Below are 26,919 nucleotides of genomic sequence, written 5' to 3'. Positions count from 1 at the left end.
GCTAGACCTACCATAAAATCTGGTGGTGAGGAGGGGCCAGGCCGCGCTAGAAGTAGAGCGGCCTGTCAGCCCCGTCTACACGTGAGATGCAACGGGGTCTAGGAAAGCCCCATCGCATCTGCCATTTTTATTTTTACTTAAAGGGGCCGCGTGCGCAGGAGCACACCACCGGAAAAGGTAGGGTTTTCAAAAAATCAGGTCCCCTGCTCCCCCTTCCCCTGATTTCCTCCCCCCACGATCTCGCCTGGCCTCCGATCCCCCCACCCTGATGTCCCCAGACACCACTACCCACCGCTGTTTCCCCCCCGCTGCCACCGATGTCCCCAGCCACCGTTTCCCGCCATCGCTGATGTCCCCAGCCTCCATTGCCCAGTGCTGCCATGTCCCCGGCCTGTGATGTCTGGCGCTGCCATATCCCCTGGCTGGGCATCACAGGCTGGGGACATGGCAGCGCCGGGCATCAGAGGCCAGGGATATGGCAGCACCAGGCATTGGAGGCTGGGGACCTGGCAGCGACGGGCATTAGAGGCCGGGGACTCGGCGGTGGGCATCGGAGGCTGGGGACTCGGCGGCGGCGGGTAATGGGGGCCAGGGACATTGGCGGCAGCAGGAGTGCTGTGGCCCATCTGCCGTTTTCCCCAGCTATTCGCGCGTAAATGCAGTAGCCGGATAAAGCGGCGGACCCATCTACATGCCCTCAGTCTCGGGCTGAGCCTGAGACCGCAGGAAAAACTGGGCCAAAAGTGGTACCAGTTGGCCCAGGGCCAGGGCAGTTTGAGCCCTGCCTGAGCCCAGGATCCTCTGTGCATTATTTGGATGCACAGGGACGAGCCCGGGCCTTGCACAGGGCTAACCTGCCGTCTAGTAAGGCCCATAGTATCACTCTCTGCTAGGAGAAAGAGCAATTTGGTAAAACTGAAATAGGTATTAGCAATGAACTTTAAATTAGATCATATGCAAGTTCATGGGTCTGATGAAGGGAACAAACACCTAGAATACATTTTGAGGCATTTATCAATGTTTGTAGAAGAGTACCAAATTCCTTGATTCTGCACTTTTGTACAAGTTGCATTTTGACAAATTTAGAAAAAGTATTTCCCCCTCACTCCTAAATGCCATAGAAGACTGCAGACTTTGGGAACAAGATCAAATTATAGTCCCTGTCCCCCTATATAAATTAATGGAATGCATTCACTTGTGGGGAATTAAGAGAAGTGCAAACTAAAGGTGATATTAATTGTGTCAATGCAATTAATGGGCACAGTTTTGTTAAGTAAATAGCAGCTGCAGTACTGCAGCCTTGGGACTGTAGGTGGTGGGTGGAAAGGGGGAATTTAACTCTCTTTCCTTGCCATGGCCCTGAAACAAATTATCTCTATAAAGCTGACATTTGCATTTCAAGGGAAGTTCCCATTGGAAAAACATGCATGTTCATTGCATTCACTCAATTAATGTAACTTCTAGTTTGGCCCACTTTAGACTACTGTTTCAAGTACTGCTGCATTTATGGACTTAGAAGTGGATACTCTTGGAGAACAGGGAGTGTGTCTCTGGCCTTCGCTAGACCTAAGGTTTATCCCAGGATCGTTCCGGGGTCATCCCTGCCTGCTCCCGGGATATCCTGTGTATCATTTACATGAACAGGGATGACCCTGGGACGATCCCGGGATAAACCTTAGGTCTAGCTAAGGCGTCTGTCTCTCCAAAGGTTTCCCAGATTACATTGCTATACTTGGGGAAGATAACTTTTACTTGGGTATCCACAGGTATTTGTGATAAGTCCTGAGGAAATATTCACAAATATAAAGGCAAACTTCACATATAATTTTATCATGACAATTAGGTATGTCATTGTACATTGTTTGAATGTGTGATAATAACATGAGAGTGATTGTCTAGCGTGCTAGTGGGGATTGCTGAATATACTAAGGTCTGTTCTGGTTTAGTGAATAAAAATGGTGGGGGAACATGTACACACAAAACTGATGTAGTAAAACTAATGGTTTTAACCTCTCCAGATGTAACAAAAGCATCAGGTCTGGCTGGCAATACTGAGCTCCTGTACCCCTGAGAATATTCTATCACTTGACGTAGATCAGGCTCAGATGTTTTTCTTCTACAGTCAGCATATTTATTTAGTATGGTTTATTTTAGATTATTCTTTTTTATCCTATGTATAGGGCAGAAGTGGGCTACCAGTGGCTCTAGGGATGCATACAGTCCTCAGACTCATTTCAAAAGCCCTCTGACAAAACAATATACTTGTTTCCTGTCAGTCTGCTGGGCAGGGAGAGAGAGAGAGAGAGAGAGAGAGAGAGAGAGAGAGAGAGAGAGAGAGAGAGAGAGAGATGGGTATCAGAAGTTACATAAAGAGAGAGAAAGGGTGGCAGAAAGTGGGGGAGGAGATGAGTAGCCCAGTTCTGGCTCCTGGCATTCCTCCTGAAAGGTTACCCCCCCCCCCCCACACACACACAAGGACTGTGGACCTTAACAGAAAAAAGGTTCTCTGCCTCTGCTCTAGAGTTTGCAGATTTTTCAGGAGTTTCAATATTGTCCCAAATTGGAGGGCATAGTCACAACTAAGCTATATTGTTCAGAACATCCCAAAATCCCAGACAGATGTCTAACACTTTACATTACAGAAATCACTTGCAACAACTTAATGCTTATAGTAATATATTTAAATGCCTAACACTCCTCAAAAACTGGGTTACATCATATATTTTTCATCAGGCATATGCATATGAGTTAGCAGTGAGAGCTACATTCATTTCATTTCTGACTATTTATCCTTTATGCATAATTATATTTTGACAGAACACTGAAATGTAATAAATGAAATAAATGAGAAAGGTGATGCAGTTTCTTTTTAAAACTGAACGGACTTCATTAAACTTTTATTTTTTAAAAAGGATAAATCCATATGCAGCATATTAATTCAAAATTATTACAAGTTTTTAAGCTTTTGCAAGGTTAATTGGCAAATGTTACTCCTTGTTTTCTGTAAGGTTGATGTCTCTGAAGGGTGGAGAAAAAACATGGGTCATCAAGAGGGTTGCTATCTTAGCTTAATTTTTTTTTTCAAGAACAACAAAATCACCTTCTGTGATCCCTCCTGGATTATCTCTTCAGGGAACAAGTAGGTATTAAGGAAGACATGGAGGTTATTGCTGAAAACAAATTGCCCATATCTAGTTTCCCTTCTCTCCTCTAATATCTAGTGAAACTCAGTGTGGAGATGTAATTCATACTGTGAATTTTCCCACCTTGACCAAAGATGTGGAGCAGAGATAAGGAAATTCTCTGTGTGACATGCCGCCACACTCTGAGTTTCACTAGGTGCTAATCTATACCTACAGCCCTTTCACAACAGAGGAGGGATAATTGCAAGGTTTCATGCTTCGTGGATTGTTGCTCCACAAGTAAAGTGGAGCCATTGCGGGAGGACGTGTGCCCTGTGACGGTGGTTCCAAGTGGGTATCGGGAGACAGGGCGGGACTGAAAAGATGGGTACAGGACAAGGGATTTTTTTTTAAAAAATAACTCCTCCAAGCAACGCGGGGGTGGGGGGATAGGTACTGTGCTGAAGATGTGCTCCTGTGCATCGATATGTTTGTGTAAAAAAAGAAACACTCAACACTGAAACATGCCAGTGCCCATGCATACTCCCCTGACAGTGGATTGGCTGTTTGCTCTGCCAGGAGCTTGTGCAGAATGGCAATAGCTTTGTGAAGGGGAGGCACGCTAGCTGAGCACTTTGTGATTGTAGTGAAAGAGATGGAAAAGTTGCTACAAATCCAGTCAGCGATATCCTGGGGAAACTGAGCAGTCGTACCGAGATCATTGCGAGAGTAGGTGAATGTCATGTGGCCTGGTAGGATTACTTTGATATTATTCTGGAATAAGCAGCTGGTGTAGACATGGCCTAAATGTTACAGAAGAGGAAGTGGTCTAGCCAAGATGTTTCTGGCAGCAGTCCCTTGTCTTCTGTAATTCCAGGTTTCACCCTCACCCGCTTACTGTTAGGAGACGTTCCTGCCTCTCAGGGCCTGGCTTCGAAAATCCCAAAGATACTTTCTTAGTGATGGATCTAATCACATTCTTTCACTTCCTCATGATGAAGCATTTCAGTATCACAGATGCTGTTCTTTGAACTCCAATTGAGCTTTGCTGTCAGAAATATCTGGGTCAATAATCATTCCAACACAAGGCCTAACAAACTCACTACACATTTGCTGTTAAGAGCTTGTTTGCCAATTATATTTGTGATGTATGTTAACTGTGTTCTTTTCAGTGGATATACATTGATAAGTGTGATGTTTGTATTTTTCTCTCCTGTATATACAAAGTCTAAATGTAAGGGGAATTGATTTGGATATCTGTGAAAATAATGGATACAATTAGTTGTGAATCTCTAACTCCAAATGTTCATCTTGACTCCATTTTTCTCCCTCTCATAATACTAGACCTTGGGGTCATCTCATGAAGCTGATTGGTGGGAGATTCAGGATGGATAAAAGGAAGTACTACTTCACACAGCACACAGTTAAACTATGGAATTCACTACCACAAGATGTAGTGATGGCCACCTATTCAGATGGCTTTAAAATGAGGTTTAAGCAATTTCATGTAGTACAAGGCTATCCATGGCTACTAGTCCTGATGTCTACATTGTGCCTCCAGTGCCACAAGCAGTTTGCCTATGTAAGCAGTTGCTGGGAAACATGAGTGGGAGGGTGTTCTTGCACTCATGTCCTACTTCCAAAGGCAGCTGGCTGGCCACTGTGTGAACAAAATGCTGGACTAGATGGACCCTTGGTCTGATCCAGCACGGCTCTTCTTATGTTCTTATGAATGTTTTGAGCTTAAGCTGTGGAAGAGAGAACAATGAAAAGCTCATTTCAGATAGTTTGCTTAAGCATCTTGTTTCCCCCTATGTATTTTAGGTGATATTTGAATCGGTCTCATTGAAAGGACACCCTGGATACATAGCTGTGGATGAAGTCAGAGTCCTTGCCCATCCATGCAGTAAGCAGGCTTTTTCTTTCTTTCTTTACCTTTCTTCCTAACCATAGTGATGTGTTACATTAGGTATCAAGAGGAGTCATTCACCCAATTCAATCAGTTCTGAAACATCTCCTTTTATCCTTTCCAAATGCTTACAGAGTGGAAGCAATCAGCTCTGAATAAATACATAATTTCTCAAGTCATGCAACAGGCGGAACTGCTACGAATGTGCAGCTAGTGCCAAAATTCTAGTCCATTATTAAGGGGATATAAAGCCCTGATTGTTAGCTCTGATTCAGACCATTGAAGGGGAAGAATTACAGGGTCTTGATGGGACCCTATAGAACTAACTTAAAGAGAGAATGTGGTGGTGGATACAGTGGGGGAACTTTCATGGACACAACTAAGCAAATTAGTGCAATATTCACTCGGAAATAAATGCCCTGGAGTGTCTTTTCTTTAAAGGAATGTAAATCTTTTCAGTGGCTCTGTGAGAGCATTTAAAGAAATATGTATCACTTTCAAAGCATGCAACTCATACTGTGAAGCAGAAAAGTAAGTCAAACATTTTTTCACAACATTTTCTAGGCTGCTGAACCGCCCAGAGAGCTTCAGCTATTGGGCGGTATAAAAATGAAATAAAATAAATAAATAGGAATTTGTATCCAGTTATCATTAGAGATGTCCAATTTGTCATATTAAGGGCACAATCCTATGCTTGTTTAGACAGAATAAAAGTCCTACAGCTCCCAGCATTCCCCAGCCAGCTGGGAATTATGGGACCTTTTTCTGTCTATACATGCATAGGTTTCTCCCCTAAGATAACAAACTTGTCCATTCCCAGGACATTAGGCTTCTTTTTATGTTGTCCAGACATAGCTGACTTCTGTATTCCTGTGAAAACCTTAATATTTGACACAGTGAAGCCACAGGAATGCACATTTAAGTAAGCCCCACGGATTTCTATAAGAGAAAACTAGGTCCATGCTTTGACAAGATTTATTTAATCCAAAAATTGCCTGGATCCAAAATAGTTAATCCTTGACTCAGACTATCCTAGGTCTGCCTAGAGGCTTCCATCCTCTTACTATACAATATTCCTATTAGCAATGTGCTAATAGGAATATTGTTGATGGCTCCCATTCATAAAATTATGAAGAGTAGAGCTGCATGATGTCACAGTGTACAGAAGCCCTTTCCTTGGCCAACACATCAGGTGCCATGCAGATGTGTTGGCCAAGGAGCTCAAGGTGGCATAAATAATAATAATAATAATAATAATAATAATAATAATAATAATAATAATAATAATAATATTTGAGCTTTTGTCCACTTTGCATTATGGTGAGAATTTTGTCCACTATGCATTATGGTGAGAACTTCTCAAAGTTGCACTTCCTGTGTCAATAGATGAACTGGAACACAGTTATTTGCTCTGTTTAAAATTTTGTGATGTAGTTCTCCAAACCAAACCAATGTATACAAAAAATGGATATCAAAAGGGAAAGGTACATTCCAAAATTTGTATATTTGGGGAAAGTGTGCACAAAAATGCTGAAATTAATGGGAACCCCCCCCCCCCCAAAAAAAAACTGAATTATATTAAGGAAAATTGTTTAGGAATATTAAGCCAACTTATGTACAAAAAATGTATGTATTAAGAAAAATGCACACTGAAATGTGTATATGAATTTTCTTAGAATTCACAAAATTAAAAATGTCACAAACCGATCTGGACATGGGATGGAAAGAATTTATGTCGCGGTTGTGTGTGAAATGAGGAACATTTTCATTCAATAAGATGAATAAAACATTTTCTTCAATAAAATCACTTAAACCTGGCAAATTGTAGAGAAGGCCATCCAAACGTCAAGCAGCCAGAAATCCTTTGACTGCAGCTGAGTCAGCAGCTCCTCTTGACTGAGTCTCTCAACTAACTTGGAGCTGGCCAAGGTCCTGAAAGTCCCTGCCTGATCAAACCTCATTTAACCTCACCTGATGCAATGGGATTTGACTTGACCTAACTTGACTGGATGTGGCAAGACTTACCCCAATGACCTGACCCTCTCTTTTTGTATGTGTCTTGCTGGTTTCAGCACCTCTGTCCAACCAAGTTGGACAGGACAGCCAGCAGTATTGGGGGAAGAGCCATCTGTGTGATGAAATCTTGGGGTAGGGAATGGTGAGCTATCTCTCTACTCCCTCCCATCATGACCCTAATACAGATTGCTATTTTCTTGCTGTTATCAGCAGTGGCAGAAGAATGGGCTGTATGAGGATCTATGGGTCAGGAAGCAGAGAAATTGGCAGAGGGTACATTCAGCAGCAGTGACAAAGGGGTCAGGGCTGTTCTGCACCACTAGTTTAATATGATTCCATTTTTTACCACTCTAATATACTGTCTGCTACATTCTGGACCAACTGAAATTTCCAAAGAAAAGATAGTCCAATGTAGAATGCATTGTAATAATCCAATCTGTGTCATCATAGTCAGCTCAGATCTCCTTAGGAATAGGTGCAGCTGGTTCACCAGCCTAAACTGGGCCAAGGCAACCCTGGCCACAGCTGCAACCTGGTACTCCAGCTGAAAAGGTGAATCCAGGAACATCCCAGTTTTCAAATCTGTTTCTTCAAGCGGAGACTTGCCCTGTTTAAAACAGGTTTCAGAGTCCATCTCCTAACCAGGTGCATTTCTCTATGTTCTCTGGATTAAGCATCAGTTTATTAACTCTCATCCAACCCAGGCACTGATTCAACTTCATTGCTATTAGATGCAAAGGAGAACTTGAACTAGGTGTTGTTAGCATATTGATGCCAGTGAACTCCAAATCCCTGGACAATCTCTCTCAGCAGTTCCATACAGATGTTAAACAATGTGGAGTAAATAAAAATAACCACAAGATGGAAAGATGATATCAAAGCCCTAGGAATGCCATTCATTGGAGAGATGGGACTTCAGGAGGTCCGGGGACCATATTTGCCCTCTGCCCCCTCCCCGATGTTGCACTCTGCTGGGAAGCCTAAAAATTTGTTAATTAATTAACCCCCTCCCCACAAAAACGGCATCCAGAGCATTATGCAATCTAATTTTTTCATTTTGGGTGCTCCGTACTGTTAAGAAAAAAAGAGGGGGGGGGGAAGAAAAAACTTTAAAATGTAAAGTTTTTAACAACAACAACAACAACCCAAAACATTTTTCCCCCCCAGGAAGGCAGGGGGGGCTGCATAGGGCCCACGGACTACATGTCACCCACATTGCCATACACCAATGGATGGAATAGTCTTGAATAATGAACTTGGGGATAATGAAATGAAATATTCCAAATGTTTTCAGTCAGGTCTCATTTCTGTTCATGCTTTATTATATAAATTAATGAGGCATTTATGTTTTCTCTTTAAGAACAACCACAGTCCTGTTGTGATTTCTTTTAAAAATCAGTTTCTCCAATCTTTTAGCAAGAGCAGTCTTTGCTTAAACCCATTAAAGTTTTTTTTTTTTTATAATCTGACTTTACAGCCCTCGGGTATTATTCTGTTAAAATATTTGTAATACAGCTGGGAACTGTTAGTCCGAACATGGAGTTATTAGCTATATTTTATTTTATTTATGAATCTCTTAGTAACATCTCCCTTTAGTTTCTCTTCAAAAGTGTAGAGGTCTCAAAACTGCAGCATTATTATCAATTAAATAGGTCCATTTTGATGTACTAAAGTTGGAGGGAATGGAAGTACTAACTGTCAAAACTGTTTGCTGTAAATATTCTACAGAAGCGGTGTTGTTTTCTACCAAGGCCTCTCCATTTCAGGTGACAGATCTATGACCCTGTCTCGGCCAACAGCTAGTACATCAATAAATTGTGACATGGATAAACTACTGACCAGTTAAAAGGGATGGCATAGCACTATTTAACTGCACTAGCTGGATTTGCTACTTCAGGGTTGTAGTAAATGCTGCTTATCAAATTCTTGCTTGCTTGCTTCCTCACCTGTATATTTTCCCTTCCAGGGCAAGTCATAGCTTTGGGGAATAACCAGCAAAAGAGCATGTGGGAAAGGGTTAAGCCCTTCCTCCCTTAGTTCTGTGGCCATGATCTCATTCCATGGCTACTATAATTCATGTGTTACCTTGACAATGGATTTCCTACGTCACGTTTAGTTGCACCGTAAATTTGGGCTGTAAAAATATAACGCTAGCTATTCTTGGGTAGAAGATTTTTGGCGTTGCCTGCCTCTAGTATAGCATAGAACCAAATAACTTCTCACAGGGTGGAGCATTAATTAAAACATTAATTAAAGCAGACATTGTCAAGAGATATGACTAAGTGAGAGCTTCAGCTATGGGGCAGTATATAAATGTAATAAATAATAAATAAATAATAAGTGGAAGAGGAAACAGAACTTTGACCCAAATCACAGGAAGAAACACTTGCTCCAGTTATATACTCATGTCGCTCCTACAGACATAACAGAAAGGCAGACACATCAGTATTGGAAAATTTATTATTCCATACTCTAATCTGGCTACAACAATGCCCAGATCCATTGTGTAGGATGGGCAGAGTATTTCTCTTCAGCCTTGTTTTTTTGGGTGTCACATACCATTTTAACCTGCCCCAGCATCCTTTTCTTGGACCTAGCTTTCTAGAAAACGTCTGTCATATTCATCACCCAGTGTCAAATTTGGTCCTTCTTCAGAGTTGCAGAGATCTGCAGAGTACAGAGCTACTAAGGACCTAGTGCCTCGATTTGCTTTTTCCCCCCCTCCTCCCTCCCAATCCCCTTTCCTTTTGTGTCATGTTTTTTGTTTGTTTTTTAGATTGTAAGCCTGTGGGCAGGGATTATTTTAAGAAATATTTTTGTAAGCTGCCCTGAGAGCATTTTTGGTGAAAGGGCGGGATAAAAATGCTAAAATAAATAAATAAATAAATAAGTTTTAGCTTTTTCTGCTAGTATCTAAGCTTTAGGAGAGGCATAACAACTTTTAGAAAAAGGTGGTGGGCAGGATTTCACAAAGTAGGGAGATCACCAACTGGTTGGTGCTGAGGAGAAACGGGATGGGAACACCAGGAAGGGGTGAGACCATCTGGAGGTGGGCAGGTTTTGGACCCCGAGCCGGAGGTTCTGCATGCTGAACTAAACTATGGTTTATCTTGATGTCTGAACATAATCAATAGATGATTGATGAGCCCAGGAGGAAGCTCAGCGCATGGCAAAAATGCTTCTGTTCAGTTTTGCTTTGTAGTCTTATTGTGCGATAATAATAATAATAATAATAATAATAATAATAATAATAATAATTCCATTCTTCCCCAGAAGAAATTTGCCATTTGCTTGAAGCAAACAGTAACTGAAAGGAACTCTTGGGAAATGTTGAATTCTTTTGTTGCAGAACAGTTATTTATTGTACGCTGCCTGTGCCAAGATAGTCAACAGTTTTCTTTCCCTGGTTTTAGCTAGAACAGCAGAGCCATACTGCATTTAAAAGACAAAGGCAGCACTCAGCATTGCTTTGCCAAGTCATTTGTTTTGTGGGGGAAACCTGCCATGCTTGTTAAGAATGACTGGCTCTCATAACATACCTCTATGCTATTCCTATGTACTGTGATGCTCTACCAAGATAATATTTTGCATTTTTGTTAGGAAAAGCTCCTCACTTCCTGCGGCTTCAAAATGTGGAGGTTAATGTTGGACAAAATGCAACATTTCAGTGCATTGCTGGAGGAAAGTGGTCGCAACATGACAAACTGTGGCTACAGGTAACGTGTCCATGAACCCTTTGTTATTTTTCAGAGGCTCAAAAGCTCAAATAGAACACCATGCTTTCAAGGAGGAGCTCTTCTTTTCCATGAGCAAACAGATATTCTACACTCCTAGGGAGAATGAATTGCTGTGTATTTCCCTTTATGTAAAAGAACAGAAAGATGCTGCATATTTTGAACCATGTCCTCAATGTCTTAGTTTTGTGCACTGAAGAATTCTTCAACTGAGCACATTAAGTATATTGAGCATCTGGGTACCTTATACAAATTAAGTACCTTTCTCTTGCAACTAATTTCCTAATTTATTCCATCTGAAAAATCTGAGATTGCAGAATTAGAGGTTTGAGTTAAGAGTCGGGGAGAAAAAGGACAAACAGGGCATTAAAATGGATACATGAATAGTACGGGAAGAGAAAGAATGGGTCATGTGCAAGGGAGGGGAAGTGTATAGAATGAACTGTCCTTTTGCTGTTTGAATATCCACAAAGTTACTTTCTAGGATTAAAATTCAAAAGACTCTGGACAGGTATGTTCAGTCTTTCACAACAGCCCATGAGTACTAGAAACTAAACTTTGAATTTTTCCATATTCTATAGATAATAATTCATTCTATGTTAGAAAAATGTAGTCCATGTTATAGTGTGTGATAGTCATTATAGACATTTCTAGAACAACCTGGACTACCTGTAAAACAAATGAAGCTCCAAGCAAAAACTGTAATTAATTCCTCTTCCACTTGGTCAGTTTCTGAATACATTTTTGATTGCTTTTTTTAGTTCATTTAACAACTTTGATACTTGACTCACATGCATATTAATCTCTGTCGTGTTTGATAATTGATCCATATCCATGGATCTGATCACAATCAGTCATAATCACAGCATTTATTGAAAATGGAATGGGTATCATGATGATGATGATGATGATGATGATGATGATGATGATGGCCATGTCAGTCAGGGTAGTCAGCTTTTCAAGTGAAGATGAACCATTTGTACCCTTCTTTTCACTTGTTGAGTAGATAGACTGTGACAAGCATCCTCTGAGCTTAGCACCAGCCCCTAGGCAGTCACTGGGTTGCCTGCCCCTTAAATTCATAGTTGTCCCTGAAAACAGCTCCTCATATGTTTGCTGTTGGGTTTTTTAATCATTCATAGTCAACACAAATTTTAAAGATTTAAATTTTAAGTGTTGAAGAAACACTTAAACAAACAAAAACCAGAATGCATGTGACTTTCCAAAAGGATTTGAAGGGAGCATCTGAAAAAGTAGTTGCAAATCTTCTACCTGATACAAGGCCCTGCAAGGTCTCAGTACATAATGGAAGAAAATTCAGTTGAGCTTAGGACCTGATTATGCACTCTGCATTCAGAGCAGAAGCCAATCCACAAACACAGAATAAAACACAGGATAAAAGACTATAAAACACTAAACTCCACCAACAAACCATTATGAGTTGAATAGTTTTCCATACAGCTTTTTGACTTTGTCGCACGTATTTGTAGAGCATTGACAAGGAATTTGGCAGTACTAAAGGATACATACTTCTCAGCATCAGACAATAGGAAACAAGTCTTTACAAGGGATGGCCTTCCCTTGAATGATCTTAACAACAGATGAATGTATTTGTTTCTGAGATCATTATACACAGAGCATTCAGACATATTCTTCTTTAATTCCATCTAAGCCGATGAGTTTTTGATCTGGCCCCTAATGTTTGCTGAAATGAAGCCTTAAGGCACTGTTACACTGTCAGAAAGAACTTAAAACCATGCATCTTGGGCACTGGGTGACCTCTGATACCCCAAACATTACACACATTCCAGAATTCTTGCATTTGTACAAATCCAAACTTTTCTTTTAAATAGTATTTCCCCCCCACACACCTTTAAACAATTTTATGTTGCAGTCCTAGAGGCAGCCAATGTATTCAGTTGTGATGTGGCTTACCCCCCTGGTATATGTGCATAGGCTGCAATCCTTTTTATATATTTTATCTTACCTCTGAGTACATACACATGGGATTACACTGCTTGTCATTTAAGTCTTTTATTATGTCTATGCGGTTTTCCTTGATTTCAGCTTCATTCATTTGATGAGCCATTTGGTTTAAAAGGTCCAGCAACTGGAAAAAATAGGAACTACTATGCTATTGACAAAATGCTAGTTTGTAAATTATTTATCTGTCTGGTAATATCCAGTTTTTCCCTATCCTGGTTGTTGATGTTTTCTACAAAGACCTCAAAACAGGGATTACATGGTACAATTACTGTGTGAGGAGTTTTTCACTGCATAAACCGCCCAGATAGCCCTGGCTATGGGAGCGGTATATAAGTGCAATAAATAAATAAATAAAAATTCAAAAAGCAACTTGGCATTCAAACAAACAATACCTGCCGCTGTCATAAAACAGGGTAAAAACTACTTCTTCCTGTATTGAGAAACAGTGCTCTTAGAAGCTAAATGCACATTAAAAATCTGAACCACCACACCAACATTCATAGAAGTGTTTAAGTTTGTGGATACAGCTTGAGATGTGCATCTTGGTTTCCTTTGACTCACATGAGTGCTGTAACAGATGGTGAAATGAAATAATGTATGGTAACTACTGAAATTAGGGAATTAAATGGCCTTTTGTAAGGGTATCTAATTTCTCAATAGATATTTGTTTATGGGAAACTATCCCTAAAGAATTATGAAGAGAAATAAATTAAGATACCTCTTCCATGACTATATCATACTTACTTTGGTTATCCCCCATCCCTGTGTTTGTCTGGCAGCAATGGAACGGAAGAGATACAGCTCTAATGGTCACCAGAGTAGTCAACCACAGGCGTTTTTCTGCTACTGTGAGTGTAGCTGACACGTCCCAGCGCAGCATCAGTAAATACCGATGTGTCATCCGCTCAGATGGTGGATCAGGAGTTTCAAACTATGCAGAATTAATAGTGAAAGGTAAGTGGAAGCAATAAAGCATCTGTGTGTTCTTTGCCATACTACAGAAAAACATAACCATCTCTTAAAATAAGAACGTTTCCTGCATAGAAGTCCAGGATCAAAAGACTCAGAGAGTCCTATCTCTGACAATTAGTTTTTATCCTTGACCTGCAGTCTCTCAAAATGAACTGGAACTATTATGGATATTCATGTTGCCATTGTTGTCTCATCAAAGGCATAGTTCTCCTTGTAGACTCAACAGGATCCTGATATTTGACAGACTTAGAAAGCTATCTCTCTGAAAGTTGTGCTATTTTGTTCTGTGGATCTGGGGTTGAGTTTAGTGAAAATTAAATTAGGACTAAAAAGATACAGATTTCCTGAGAGGTACTACATTCTACTTATGATACAGAAATGATATGAATCCCACCCTTGATGTGGGAACATTGCTGTAGCATTGTGGATTCTTCTGGCTTTCATACCTGCATTGCCTGTAAGGACAAGGTAGAATCCACTGACTCCTTAAATTTGGGGAGTCTGATCCTATTAGCATTGTTATTCTGTAGAGGCCTCAAAGTGGCTTAGTGGAGCCAGGGATCTCAGGAATGTGACATGAGCACCTTTACAATAACAGGGATGCTGAAGTCATCTGCAACCCCCCCCCCCCCCCTTAGAATTCCCTTTGTAATCCCATGTGAACCTATCCAGGGTGGCTTGTTGCCATGAGTAAAAAGCCACCCAGAACTCATGGGCTGTTGTAGGGTTCGCGGTAGGTTGTTACCCATGGCAACAAGCCACCTTAGATGGGTTCACAGTACAACCAGCTGTACTGCTAAGAGTAATTATGTAAATCCCTTTCCCCAGCACATGACTGGCCTGTGTAGCATCATTAACAAGCCTATGGCTGGTTATCTGCCTGTCAATCTTGGTAAACCTTGTTTCCTGTTGTAACAAAAAGTATTTTGGGGTAACTTGGTCTTGAATGTGCAATTAAGACCCATTAGCTTTACAAGAGACCTGCTCTTAGCAGATGGAAACTCCTAGAATTGGTTTCTTGATATAGATTAGCACAGTTTTGGACTGTCCTTGGGGTTGTGGGGGCTGCCATGATGACCCTGTTCAGATGACCGCTAACAGCACCCAGTGCAGCTGCCACACAACCACAGAACCATGGTCCATTGCATGATCTCCTTAACCACACCGTGACGAAATACTTGTATGCTGATCTTGTCAGTCCTCTGATTGGTCCGTTCCACATCCTAGCGTCCCTTGAAATACAGAGGCAGCCATTTTCTGGCTGAAGCTGGTGGCCATATTGAGGCCCACAGGTTATATAGCAATGTTGTTATGTAGCAACCATGGTTAGGGAAAACGCCTTACACATGACACACTAAGCCTTCATGGTTAGCCCCAAATGGTTAACCAGTATGGATTTGTGTATTGCCTGAACAGAGTCTACAGCTGTTTCTGCACCAGCCCTTTTTCCCCGGGATTATCCTGGGATCATCCCTGTATGTCCAAATGACACACAGGGGATCCCGGGAGCAGGCAGGGATGATCCCTCCATTTTCCTGGGATAATCCTTAGGTGTAGAAAGGGCCTATGAGTGCCTACACCTCAGTATATACCACTACATCATTAGGCCTCAATGAGCCTGTAGTAAGGTCAGGGACAGTCTTGTTCTTGTTAGTTTCAAAGCTGCAGAAAAAACCTTGCAGTTTGCCTGCTCCTACAATGGCAGTCATTTCCTCCCTGGATAACAGAGTGCCTGAATGGCAGCAGTGGACTGGCAGAGACACAGCTCTAATGGTCACCAGAGTAGTCAGCCATGTGAAAGGCACTTAAAATTGTCTCATACAGTAGCTTTTTCTGCAAATACAGGCATTCACCTTTAGTCAGTTCCACATAGTAATTCATTTTGACTGAATAAGTGTGGGAGCTGGCTAGAGCTACCATGCAAAAAGCTTTAAAAGGGGGACTGTAGGTTTAGGGTTACCTGAATCCAATCATAGAGAAAATGTAAATAAAATGGGGGATGGAATCTGTCGATTTTAGTTTCCCATTTTTCCAATCTTAAATCAGTTCTATCCCATTTCCACGTCGGTTTACATTTTTTAAAAAATAAGTCCACTTGAAAATTCATAAGCATTTTCATATGCATTTCTCCAAGTACACATTTTAAGCAATACCCCTAATATAATGTATTTAGTATATTATTTTAATAAATATATGTGTGTGTGTGTACTCTCTTTCTTGTGATGTATACATTTTCATATACATATTTTTATTTTTACCACTGGAGAATTGCAGCGCAAAATTTGGACCTGATTAAATAGTGAAGAATAACATAGTTTGAGTTCACAGTAGCAATGTATTCCTGTGACACCCCTGAATTGGCTTGCATTTGCAAGCTGAGCCAGGGGGTTGTTCCTGAAATCCAGGAAACTTTTGGGTTTTTCCACCCAAATAAAAAGTAATTTGCGCAAATTATGCCTGTGATTTGTGCAAATTGCTTTATACATACTAAAACAAAAACAAAAAAAACCACACCCAGATTCACAACTTGGCCCCACTCAATGCAGATTGAGTTGGGCCAGCTCAAACGTAAGCGAGCTGAAGTCTGGGTGGCCAAGCTCTCTAATGCTGGGTGAGCTTCACCTCTGGACAGATTCCATTGATATCTCTAGTTCACATACTGATTTTGGAAGAGCAAATTAAGTAAGTTCATATTAAAATGTGAACTGAACAATACCTCCTTCATCCCTCTGAGAAATCACTTATGTTTAAAAATAAGAAATGCTAGTTTCAAAATCACAGCATCAACTCATAGGTAGAGAGTTGGTTACACTTCACACCTGTTATGTTAGCTGTCATGATGTAACTTGAGTGGTAAACAGTGATGAATGGCCATCCAGTAGTAATGGCATTGATAGATTCACTGTTGGGAGTAAACAGATGGGGAGGTGGAGAAGATATTGTGGTTGGTGGTGCTCATAAAAAAAGAGGTGAAGAGAATTAAGTATAATTTTTCCAGGACTTATTCTTCTTTGTTCCTCTATCCCAAATTGATCAGGTAAATTAATGAGTGCTTGACGTGAGGTAGTGTAATGAAGTGGTGATGTCCCTTTGGAATTATATGGATCAATGCTTCTGCAAAGGTCTGATTAATTTGGTGAAGGTATTATCAAATTTGCAATGATGTCCATGTTCAGAAGCTGAAATGAATGCAAATTTGAACCTCTTAATTCTAAAGAGCTGTTTATTGAATTGCAGTAATATGTTTGGATTTACGTTGTATAAGTCTGTAATTGAAGTCTAGTTCAATTAACAGCCTGGTCCCTAAACCTAGATCAAGGCAAACCCAAATGTATGTTTGAAACAAATACTTGAATTCAGCATTCAGCAAATGGGGGACAAAAGGAATGTAAGATGAGCACAGATGGGTCAGAGATGTACTAGAAGGGCAATGTTAACAATAAGCATACTGCCAAAGAACTGAAGCCATTTTCATATCTTGTTTGAATTAGGGCTGCAATTCAATTTAAAAAAATCTATTAAATGTATGAGGTTTTGTTGATTTAACCTAGTGATTATATTTGCATATGAGTAAAAAATAGTATTTCTGAACCAAGAATTCTTTCTTTTCGATGATGCATACATATCACAGCAAGCATAACCTTGGACAAGGTTTGCCTTTTAAAGAGGATTGCCTTTTAAAGATGGTGCTTGCCATCAGCAGTTTTTATAAACAGATGTACTCAAAATAATAATCTCTTTATAAATAAAATCTGCTGCCCAGTTAATCAAAGCACAATTAAAAGTTTTTAAAGCAATTTATCTGATTGATTAAACATTGCTACCCAAAATTCAGTGCATGTACTATGGAGCCGGGGGAGGAGGATTTTGCTCATTGTCCCTACTTTGGACCTCTGTGTCTTCATTTAAAGGGCAGAATACAATCTATATTTGTACAATTGTGCAGTCAGGAACCTTGATTTTTCAGGGCTCCCAACTGCATGGAGAGAGAATACTGCAATATGATCACATGGGTTTTGGGAGTGGGGGAAGCGTCCCAAAGCCTATTTCCACCTCCCACATGTTCACAGAAGGCTTAAAAAGGGGTTGGGTCATTCTATTGGTTGTCCATATTCCCTGCCAAATGCAAATGAGGACTGGGTGTCTAGGAAGTATCCTATAAAGATTGGGCCGAACACCCCTGAAGAAGCTCTCCAAGAAGGCATGGGAACAGATTCAGAGGGCATGTCTACACCTATGGGTGTAGAGGGAGGGAGTGGAGAGGATCTTGCAATATGCTGATCACGAGATCCTCCTCCTGGGTACACACATGATGTCGCAGCTGCCTTTTGGGACGGCGAAGCAGCGGGATCGGTCGTACAAGAGTGAGGCCCTGCTCCAACAAAAAAGATCTTTCCCCCTGGAATTCGGCCCCCAACCCCCTCCCTGCCATCCCAGGGGTGGTGAAATTGCTGCAGCCCCCTCCTCTGATTGGCACAGAGCCATGCAACGCGGCTCCATGCCCATTTCTGCTGCCATGATTATTTGCGAGTAAGCGAGCACCAGGCAGGTTGGATGCCCAAACCACCCGTGGCCTTGGGATGATCCTGGGTCTGTAAGAAAGATCAGGATAACTGGGGAACCAGTTATCCCGCAAAAAATGCAAGGGTCATTCCTGGCTGCTTCTGGGATCCCCTGTGTGTCATGTGGATGCACCGGGATGATCCAGGAACGATCCCGGTAAAAGGCATGGTGTAGACATGCCCAGAGTCAGAGAAGGAAGGGGTGGTGGAGCTATCAAGGTTTCTGGATATAGGGCAGAGAGGAGTCTTTCCAGATGCCTGCTAATCAGTTGGATCAAAGCCAGCCAGAGACCGCAGTCCACGGAAATGCCAGATCTTATGGTGGGGGAGGACTTGGGAGTGACTATCACACTTCAGGTGAGATGGGAGGACCACACATTTTAGTTTTTATACATGATCTTGATCAATTATTGGGAGACTCTGTTGTTGTCTTTATAAATCTGTCTTGTCTGTCTGTCTATCTGTCTATAGTGTATGCATACAAAATAAATCTTTGTATAGAGTACACTCCATTCTGTAGATCTAGTCTCATAAGATGTAAAATAGCAAAGATAATTATAAGTGAACTATTCTTGAAATAGAAGCTGAAAATCTTGCAAGTTCCTATCCATATGTTGGACTGATAGAAGGGATAAGCCCTTTCCTGGTATGTGTTTCATTGGTCACATAAAGTACATAGTTCAGAAGATGGTTCTGAACTCTAATACACTTCCTTGACCTAACATTGATTTTTCAAAAAGACCAAGTCCATTTCTGACCCTAAAGTGTGTTTGGCTTTGTGTCCACTGTCTTTTGTTGCTTGGCAGTGTGATTCAGTTTGTGAATACTGATAGGAAGTGTCTCTTGAATGAGTTGAATTCTAACATTGCTCTTATTTGTTGCCAGTCTTTTATTTTTCGTGGCTTGTCTAAGTGTAACACAAAAGCTATTTGGGGTACATTAACACACCACCATATTAACAGAAGGGTAAGCAAAACAGAAACCAAAAAAATAAATAAATGCCTAGGTCTTGTAGTGTATAATAGTAGAAGTCCGATGTACCCCAATCACCAAATTGTTCTTGCTGTTTTTGTATAGGATCACAAAGGAGAGACACAAGTTCTCATAATGCAAAATAGATTTATTGATGAAAAGCTCGACTCATTTCAGACTGTCCTTTATTTTAAGGCCTTCTTCAGGAGGTAGAAGGAAGTGTTTGCAGAATTTCTTCCAGCAAAAAGATTGACAGGTTGAAACGTGCTGGGCTTCTTGCCATTAAAACTATTTTGTATCCTGAAAAATTTTTTCCCCTTTGTGACCTGGTTTGAATGATCATCTCGCATTATTATTATTATTATTATTATTATTATTATTATTATTATTACATTTATATCCTGCCTTTTTTCCTCCAAGGAATCCAAGGCAGCATACATAATCCTCCTCCTCCGCTCCATTTTATCCTCACAACAACCACCCTGTGAGGTAGGATAGGCTGAGCGTCTGTGACTGGCCCAAAGTCACCCAGTGAGCTTCCATGGCCGAGTGGGGCCTAGAACCCGGAACTCCCGATTCCCAGTCCAACACTTTAGCCACTACATCACACTGGCTTTGGTTCTTCGCTGTTTTTGTACACACATTTGTGTGTGTGTGTGTGTTTCAAAAATAGGGGTGGGGGAATCTACTCCATTGCTCTTGAACCACATTTTTTAAAAATTAAATATTTATTTATTTATTTATTTATTTATATTATTTATATACCACTCCCTATCCAAAGATTTTGGATAAACAGAATGAATGAATAAAAATAGAATAAAAATATCATTAAAAATTACATTCTAAAAGAACAAGGTACAGATTGAAACATGGTCAGTCATTCTGGGAAAACAATAATGTTTTCAGGAGACACCAAAAACAATACAATGTTGGTGCCTGCCTGACCTCAAAGACAGCGAGTTCCTTAGAAAGGGGGCCACTATACTGAGGGCTCCTCTCCTGGTGGATGATAATCGGACCATAGGTCCATGTGGAACCACCAGGAACATGGCCACAGATGACCTTAGCAGCTGCGCAGGTTTGTGAGTGAGAAGGCACTCTCTCAGGTATCCTGGTCCCAAGTTGTTTAGAGCTTTGTACACTAGTACTACAACTTTAAACCTGACCTGGTAGCTATTAGGCAGATAGTGCAGTTCCCTCAGCAAAGGAGTTACATGCTGAAAAGGGGCAGCTCCTGAAAGGAGCCGTACTTCTGTGTTCTGCACTAGCTCCAGCTTTCAGAGCAGCTTTAAGGGCAGCCAAAAATATTGAAAAGAAGAAGAAGAGATGAAAAAGCACAAGACAAGTGGTCCCATAAATGGTGAGGAGAAGGTGTATGAATTGGATCATACTCGCTAAAAAAGAAAATTAAAAGGTTTTAGAAATATTTCAAACAACCGCCGGGGTGGATAGCAACTCCCATTGGAGTGTGTGTGGTGAGGAGGGGGCCATGCCTGATTCCTAAAACACATTGCTGTTTTGGATTATGAATGTTGCGTTAGGAGTTTTCATCTACTTACCTGATGCCACCAAAATGGAAACAGGATGCTGGATAGGTTTGGCTTAATGAGTAAAAAATATTAATCAAGACTCTCTACATTATCAGCTGGGATACAGGAAATTGAGTCTTTTGTGCCAGCAGTGCTTTCCATAACGCTTAAGCTTCTGTAATGAGGGTTTCTCCCCCAGGGTTGCTACCACAAGAAATTAGATTCAGCCAGTAGAATATGAATGTACAGCTTGCTATGAGAAGCTAACTGTGGATTTGATGTGCTGTGTAATGAGGTTGCTCCATTCCACCCCTCTGTGCACACATGGATGTAATCTTTGTGTGTGTGTGTGTGTGTGTGTGTGTGTGTGTGTGTATATATACTGTCCATAATGGCTATAACTATCGGGGTAATTGCTTACCCAAAATATAGCAGAGTGCGAAATAGCAGCAGCGTAGAGTCTGGAAATGGTTTCAGCTTGAATTTAGGAACAAAAGAAGCACTCACGGTCTTTGGTCAGTAAGAAGCTTTACTGACACTAAATAAATTACTTACAGAATAAATGGTCATATATACAGTCCTTTCACAGTACAGCAACAACGTAGCAATATAACATCAGCAGTAAGTTCCAGCAGTAAGTTGCAGCAGTAAGTTGCAGCAGTAAGAACCAGCAGTAAGTTCCATCAGTAAGAAGCCATACAACATGGACTTCTTAAATACACTTTTCTCCTTGGCCCAATTAACCAATAGTCTCTTCATCTTGTACATCTCGTACCGCACGTAGGCCAGGGAAGAATCTGCTTCATACTGGACTTCTCCTGGCAGAGACAATCTGGCCAAGGACATCTTTTTAACTCTTTAGAGTCCTTTTCCTTCTGTGGTTAAAAACCTAACCACAACACCCTTTCATTTTTAACTACAGAAAAAATACAATTTACATTTCATTACATTTCACCTGTAAGAAATCAACTTTACATGTTTACAACAATCCCAACATTGTGTACATTTCTCTGTGTGTTACATTTCCCAGAGACTTATTTATATGTAAGTTTTTCTTTTCTTCTTCTTCCAAGCACTGTTGAAAAACTTTGTGCTTTGGGGCGTTGAACTACTTTGCAATCTTCCAATTTGCAAACTTTCAGCAATTTTAAAACTTTCTGCTTCTGGCTTTTTAGGTAATTTCCTTTGGAAACTTTTCTACCTCTACACCAAGGTAACACCTAACTTTCCCCAGAGACTTCAGTTTCAACCCTTCCTGCAGCTTTGGGCTGAGTTTTCTTGAATGTGGTCTTGGGAACTCCCTGCCACCAGTAGACGAACCACTAGCTCCACAATCATGTACTCTTTTGCTTGCCCCTTTGCATACAGACACGTGTGTTTGAAAACACCCCCTTTCAGTTTTCGCTGCCTGAAAACACTTTTCTTGCTCTTGTTCAGACAATTTCAACACATCACTGTAACTCTCAGGTTCAGACTTCACACAACACACACTGAATTCATCTGAATACTTTAAAGGTGGAATTCCTTTGTTTTTTCTTTGTGAACGACGAGGTACACTGGAAATTTCTTCCTCCTTTTCATTTCCCTCCTCCCTTCCACTTTTGGGAGTGGAAACACTCTTCTCAGAGATGTGAGGGCTCTGAGAAGTTAACCCCTGAGTTACTGTTTTCTCCTGGTTGTTCACAGTTTCTAACAGAACTTGGGAACCTTGAATCCTGTCCCAACCTGCCTCCTGAAAAGTAGCAGACCTAGAAACAACCACCTTCCCATGACTTAGGGAAAAACGCCAAGATTTGGATTGCATGCCAGAATAACCCACAAAACGTAATTTCACAGACTTGGTTTCACCTTTAGACCTTTTGGACTTTGGGATATGCACGTATGCCCAAGACCCCCATGTTCTCAAGTGAGACAAATCTGGTTTTGAACCAAAAAGTAAACAGTAAGGCGAACTGCCTGTAACCCTGCTCCAGGTTCTATTACACAGATAGTTTGCGGTTAAAAATGCTTCTCCCCACAAATCTTGCTCAGCGTTTGCATCAGCCATGAGAGAATCTTTCTTCATTTGAAGTACTCCAATTCTTCTCTCAATTGACCCATTTTGAAAAGGAGTTTGGGGATCTATTAACCTGTGTGTGATTCCTGTCTTCCTAAACCACTCACAGAACCTTCCAGAAACAAACTCACCCCCACGGTCCGACTGCACAGAAATAATGGGCTTGTTAAAGAACTTTTCCGCCCAAGTTTTCCAATCCCTAAAAGTTTCAAAAGCTTCTGATTTTCGCTTCAGTAAATAACACCAACTAAAGCGTGTGTAATCATCCAGAATTACAAGCACGTAACTGGATCCCCCTTGTGTAGGCGTGAATGGCCCTACCAAGTCAATAAACACCAGTTCAAAAGGCTTTTGTGACACCCTGTCACTTTTCCTGCAGATGTTCTGCACCCGGGATTTGGTCTGATGACAGATTGAACAATCCAAGAAATTTTTACAGTTTCGCAAGCTTAACCCTGTACACACTTGAGGCATGTGACTTAACACTTTAAAACTTGCGTGACCTAAACGCCTGTGCAACTCATGAACACAATTTTTATGGTCTGGCACGTTACCAGTTTGTGCCACCCTTTCTTTACCTGCACCCATGTAAAACAGTCCATTTTTAACATGTCCCAGTGCCACATTTTGTCCATCCTTAATCACTTGGCACTCATCCTTCTGAAACGTAACAACGTATCCTTCAGACGTTAGAGCACTAACAGAAAGGAGACAAAAATCTAAATCTGGAACATACAGAACCTGTTCACACTCCTTTTGCAGACATGGAACGTAGCAACAGCCAATTCCTTCCACCCTCGACGTTCGTCCATCTGCAAGCGTGATTGACTTCACCTTGCTTGGTTCCAACTTCCGAAACGCCTCTGGATTATTAGAAATTGTTCTGGACGACGCAGAATCAATCAGCCAAACCTCTTGGGCCTCGTTACACCTCACTGTGGCTGAAACAAATGCATTCGAGCATTCCTTCTCCTCTCCAGCCTGTGTAACTCCCTTCTTCCTCTTTTTACAGAAGCGTTTGATATGACCCGGCTGTTTGCAAAAATAACACTTTCTTATTGCAACTGCGGTTCTCTTCATACTGTTGCCTTGGAAACACTTATCTTTCTGCATTCTTTCTCCGCTGCCAAGGGCTGACTGCTTAACCCTTTCCTGGCAGTTTTCCTCCTTCCTGGAAAGACGCCGTTTCTCTTCTTGGAGCAAACGACCCGTCAAATAATGAAGAGTGAGTTCATCAGTCTTCATACTTTCCAGACTGGTTGTCAGAATGTCCCAGCTTTGAGGCAACGACCCCAAAATCAGGTAGCACTTATGCTCTTCCGTAAAAACGATTCCGACCTCCTGCAACTGGACAAATAGAGATCTCACCTGTTGGAGATGATTTGCCAAACTTCCATCCTCCTCCAACTTTAACCGATACAGCTCTCTGGTGAGGCTCAGCCGTGTGCTTGCCGACGCACGCACATAAATCTGTCTCAGCGCATTCCAGCTGTCTCTTGCCGTCTCATCTCTGTTGATATGGACAATTTGCGAGTCCTCCATACTCAAGACAATGTTTGCTTTGGCCCTTTCATTCTGCTCTTCCCACACTTGTGCTTCTTGAGCAGTCTGACCAACCGGCCTCGGGACACTCACGACGTTCCAACATCTGTCCCGCTTCAAAAACATTTCCATCTTGAATGACCACGTTAAGTAATTTCTCTCATTCAGCCGTTCCACCGGAATACTGGATGCCATCTGAACCTGGGCCATCCTCACCGGCTGGGCTGGAGCGCGACTCACACTGGATACAGACCCGTCTGAGCTCGATGAACTGCCTGAGCTCGACTCCGTCTTTCCCTCCAGCGTTCCTTTGCTCTCAAGCTTTCCAGCAACCAAAAATTATGCCTTCCAGACTTTCTCTGGGCGCATAACCTATCGGGGTAATTGCTTACCCAAAATATAGCAGAGTGCGAAATAGCAGCAGCGTAGAGTCTGGAAATGGTTTCAGCTTGAATTTAGGAACAAAAGAAGCACTCACGGTCTTTGGTCAGTAAGAAGCTTTACTGACACTAAATAAATTACTTACAGAATAAATGGTCATATATACAGTCCTTTCACAGTACAGCAACAACGTAGCAATATAACATCAGCAGTAAGTTCCAGCAGTAAGTTGCAGCAGTAAGTTGCAGCAGTAAGAACCAGCAGTAAGTTCCATCAGTAAGAAGCCATACAACATGGACTTCTTAAATACACTTTTCTCCTTGGCCCAATTAACCAATAGTCTCTTCATCTTGTACATCTCGTACCGCACGTAGGCCAGGGAAGAATCTGCTTCATACTGGACTTCTCCTGGCAGAGACAATCTGGCCAAGGACATCTTTTTAACTCTTTAGAGTCCTTTTCCTTCTGTGGTTAAAAACCTAGCCACAACAATAACTGCTCCTGAAATTATTCATTCAAGTAAGAAATTACTTCTGTTATTATTTGATGGGGGATGTGGTAGTGGGGGGAGCTTGTACTTTTCTCCTACTTGTATTCCCTTATTTTAGAGAAGTGTTGTGGTGCAGTTCTGGGATTGTCCTTGAATGAATAAGGGGATATGGGGGGAGAGAGAGGGTAGAAGGAGTAGAATAGAATTTTAATTTAATTTAAACTTCTGAAGGTTAAAAGATGGCAATGAAAAGGGAAAAAAAACCTGATTATTCCTGATTATCAAATGCCTAGTTGGCTCTTTGAGGTGGGGGAGTGGTTGGGGGAAATGGACAAAGCTTTGAACCTAGAGAGATTTCAGAGATGCACCCAATACTGTTGTCTGTTTGTTGTACTCACCAATGCGGTGGAATGCTGTTTGCCTTAACCTATGCTAATGAATAGGTAAATATCATAGAATCATAGAATAGTAGAGTTGGATGGGGCATATAAGGCCATCGAGTCCAACCCCCTGCTCAGTGCAGGAATCCACCTTAAAGCATTCCTGACAGATGGCTGTCCAGCTGCCTCTTGAATGCCTCTAGTGTGGGAGAGCCCACGGCCTCCCTAGGGAATTGGTTCCATTGTTGTACTGCTCTAAACATGATGCTCTAAATATGATGAGAGTCAGATGATCTAATGATAGTGACCTTTGTTTCACATCTGTAATGTACTGTGTGCATAATTTTAAGTAATTTATGTAGTTGGTACAAATGTTGCAGAAGAAAGCTATTACTTCCTGCCCCTAAGGAGATCTGTCTCTATTTCTGTCTCATTTTCAGAATATTGTGTGCGTTTATCTTCTTTTCTGGGTGGCGTATGCCATGTTCCACAAGGTGATGATGACGATGATTTAAAAATGCTAGTGTCCGATGATTTAAAAATGCTGGTATCCAGTCGGACACTAGCATTAACATAAGTTACGTTGTGCTGACGTAAGGAACATCAAGCAGAGGGATAGGCAATATCATAGGGTTGGATCCCTTTGGAAAACTCCAGGGGCTGCAGCCCTCTCCCACCTAGGCACAACCAGAAATGGCCACATGGCTGCATTCCCAGCAAGGAGTGTGTGCCTTATTTCCTGGCAGAAATCCCTCCTCCCTGCCCCCAGCCTGACAAACAGTTCTTTGGCAGTCTGAGGAAGTGAGATTCTGCTGAGAAACATGATGTGTGATTCTTTTGCATCCTGTTTCTCTGCAGAGCCGGGAAATTTTCCGGGAAAGAAGACACTCTGGATGTGTTTGCTTTGTTTCTCAGCAGAATCACATTCCTCCCTAACCACCCTATGAATTTTCAGCTTAACCAATCTCCACCAATAGAGCATGAATTCACCTAGATGTGAATCCAGTGGTGTAGTTCTACTGACAAAACTGTTTCTATCAGTGGAACCTGGAGGGGTTCTTCCCCCCTGCCCTGCACACACACCCCCTGCATTCCCTCAAAACCTGCTCTAGAAGGCTGGGAAACCTTCTGGAACAGATGTTTGGGTGGTTCAGAAAGCTGCAGGGGGAACAAGAAACGGAGAACATCCTGTTGTGCTTGCAGACTTTTGTTAGCATGACAATGGATTTAACCCTTCATTTTCTTAGCATCTGGATTAGGCATTCTGG

General features: G+C 41.5%; 1 protein-coding gene across 1 annotated transcript in view; it reads left to right on the top strand.

Annotated features, from left to right (window-relative positions):
• The window catches only part of PTPRT (protein tyrosine phosphatase receptor type T), a 733,605-nt gene that overhangs the window by 274,915 nt on the left and 431,771 nt on the right, over positions 1-26,919 (top strand). Inside the window, exons 4-6 of the mRNA XM_063145462.1 lie at positions 4,947-5,028; positions 10,648-10,763; positions 13,547-13,721. Coding sequence (XP_063001532.1) covers positions 4,947-5,028; positions 10,648-10,763; positions 13,547-13,721 — 373 coding nt within the window. The remainder of the gene's footprint in view (positions 1-4,946; positions 5,029-10,647; positions 10,764-13,546; positions 13,722-26,919) is intronic.

Source organism: Elgaria multicarinata, chromosome 1 (assembly GCF_023053635.1).
Source record: "Elgaria multicarinata webbii isolate HBS135686 ecotype San Diego chromosome 1, rElgMul1.1.pri, whole genome shotgun sequence".
NCBI lineage: Eukaryota > Metazoa > Chordata > Lepidosauria > Squamata > Anguidae > Elgaria > Elgaria multicarinata.
Note: the sequence above shows the minus strand (reverse complement) of the source record. Positions and strands in the feature narration are given on the sequence as shown.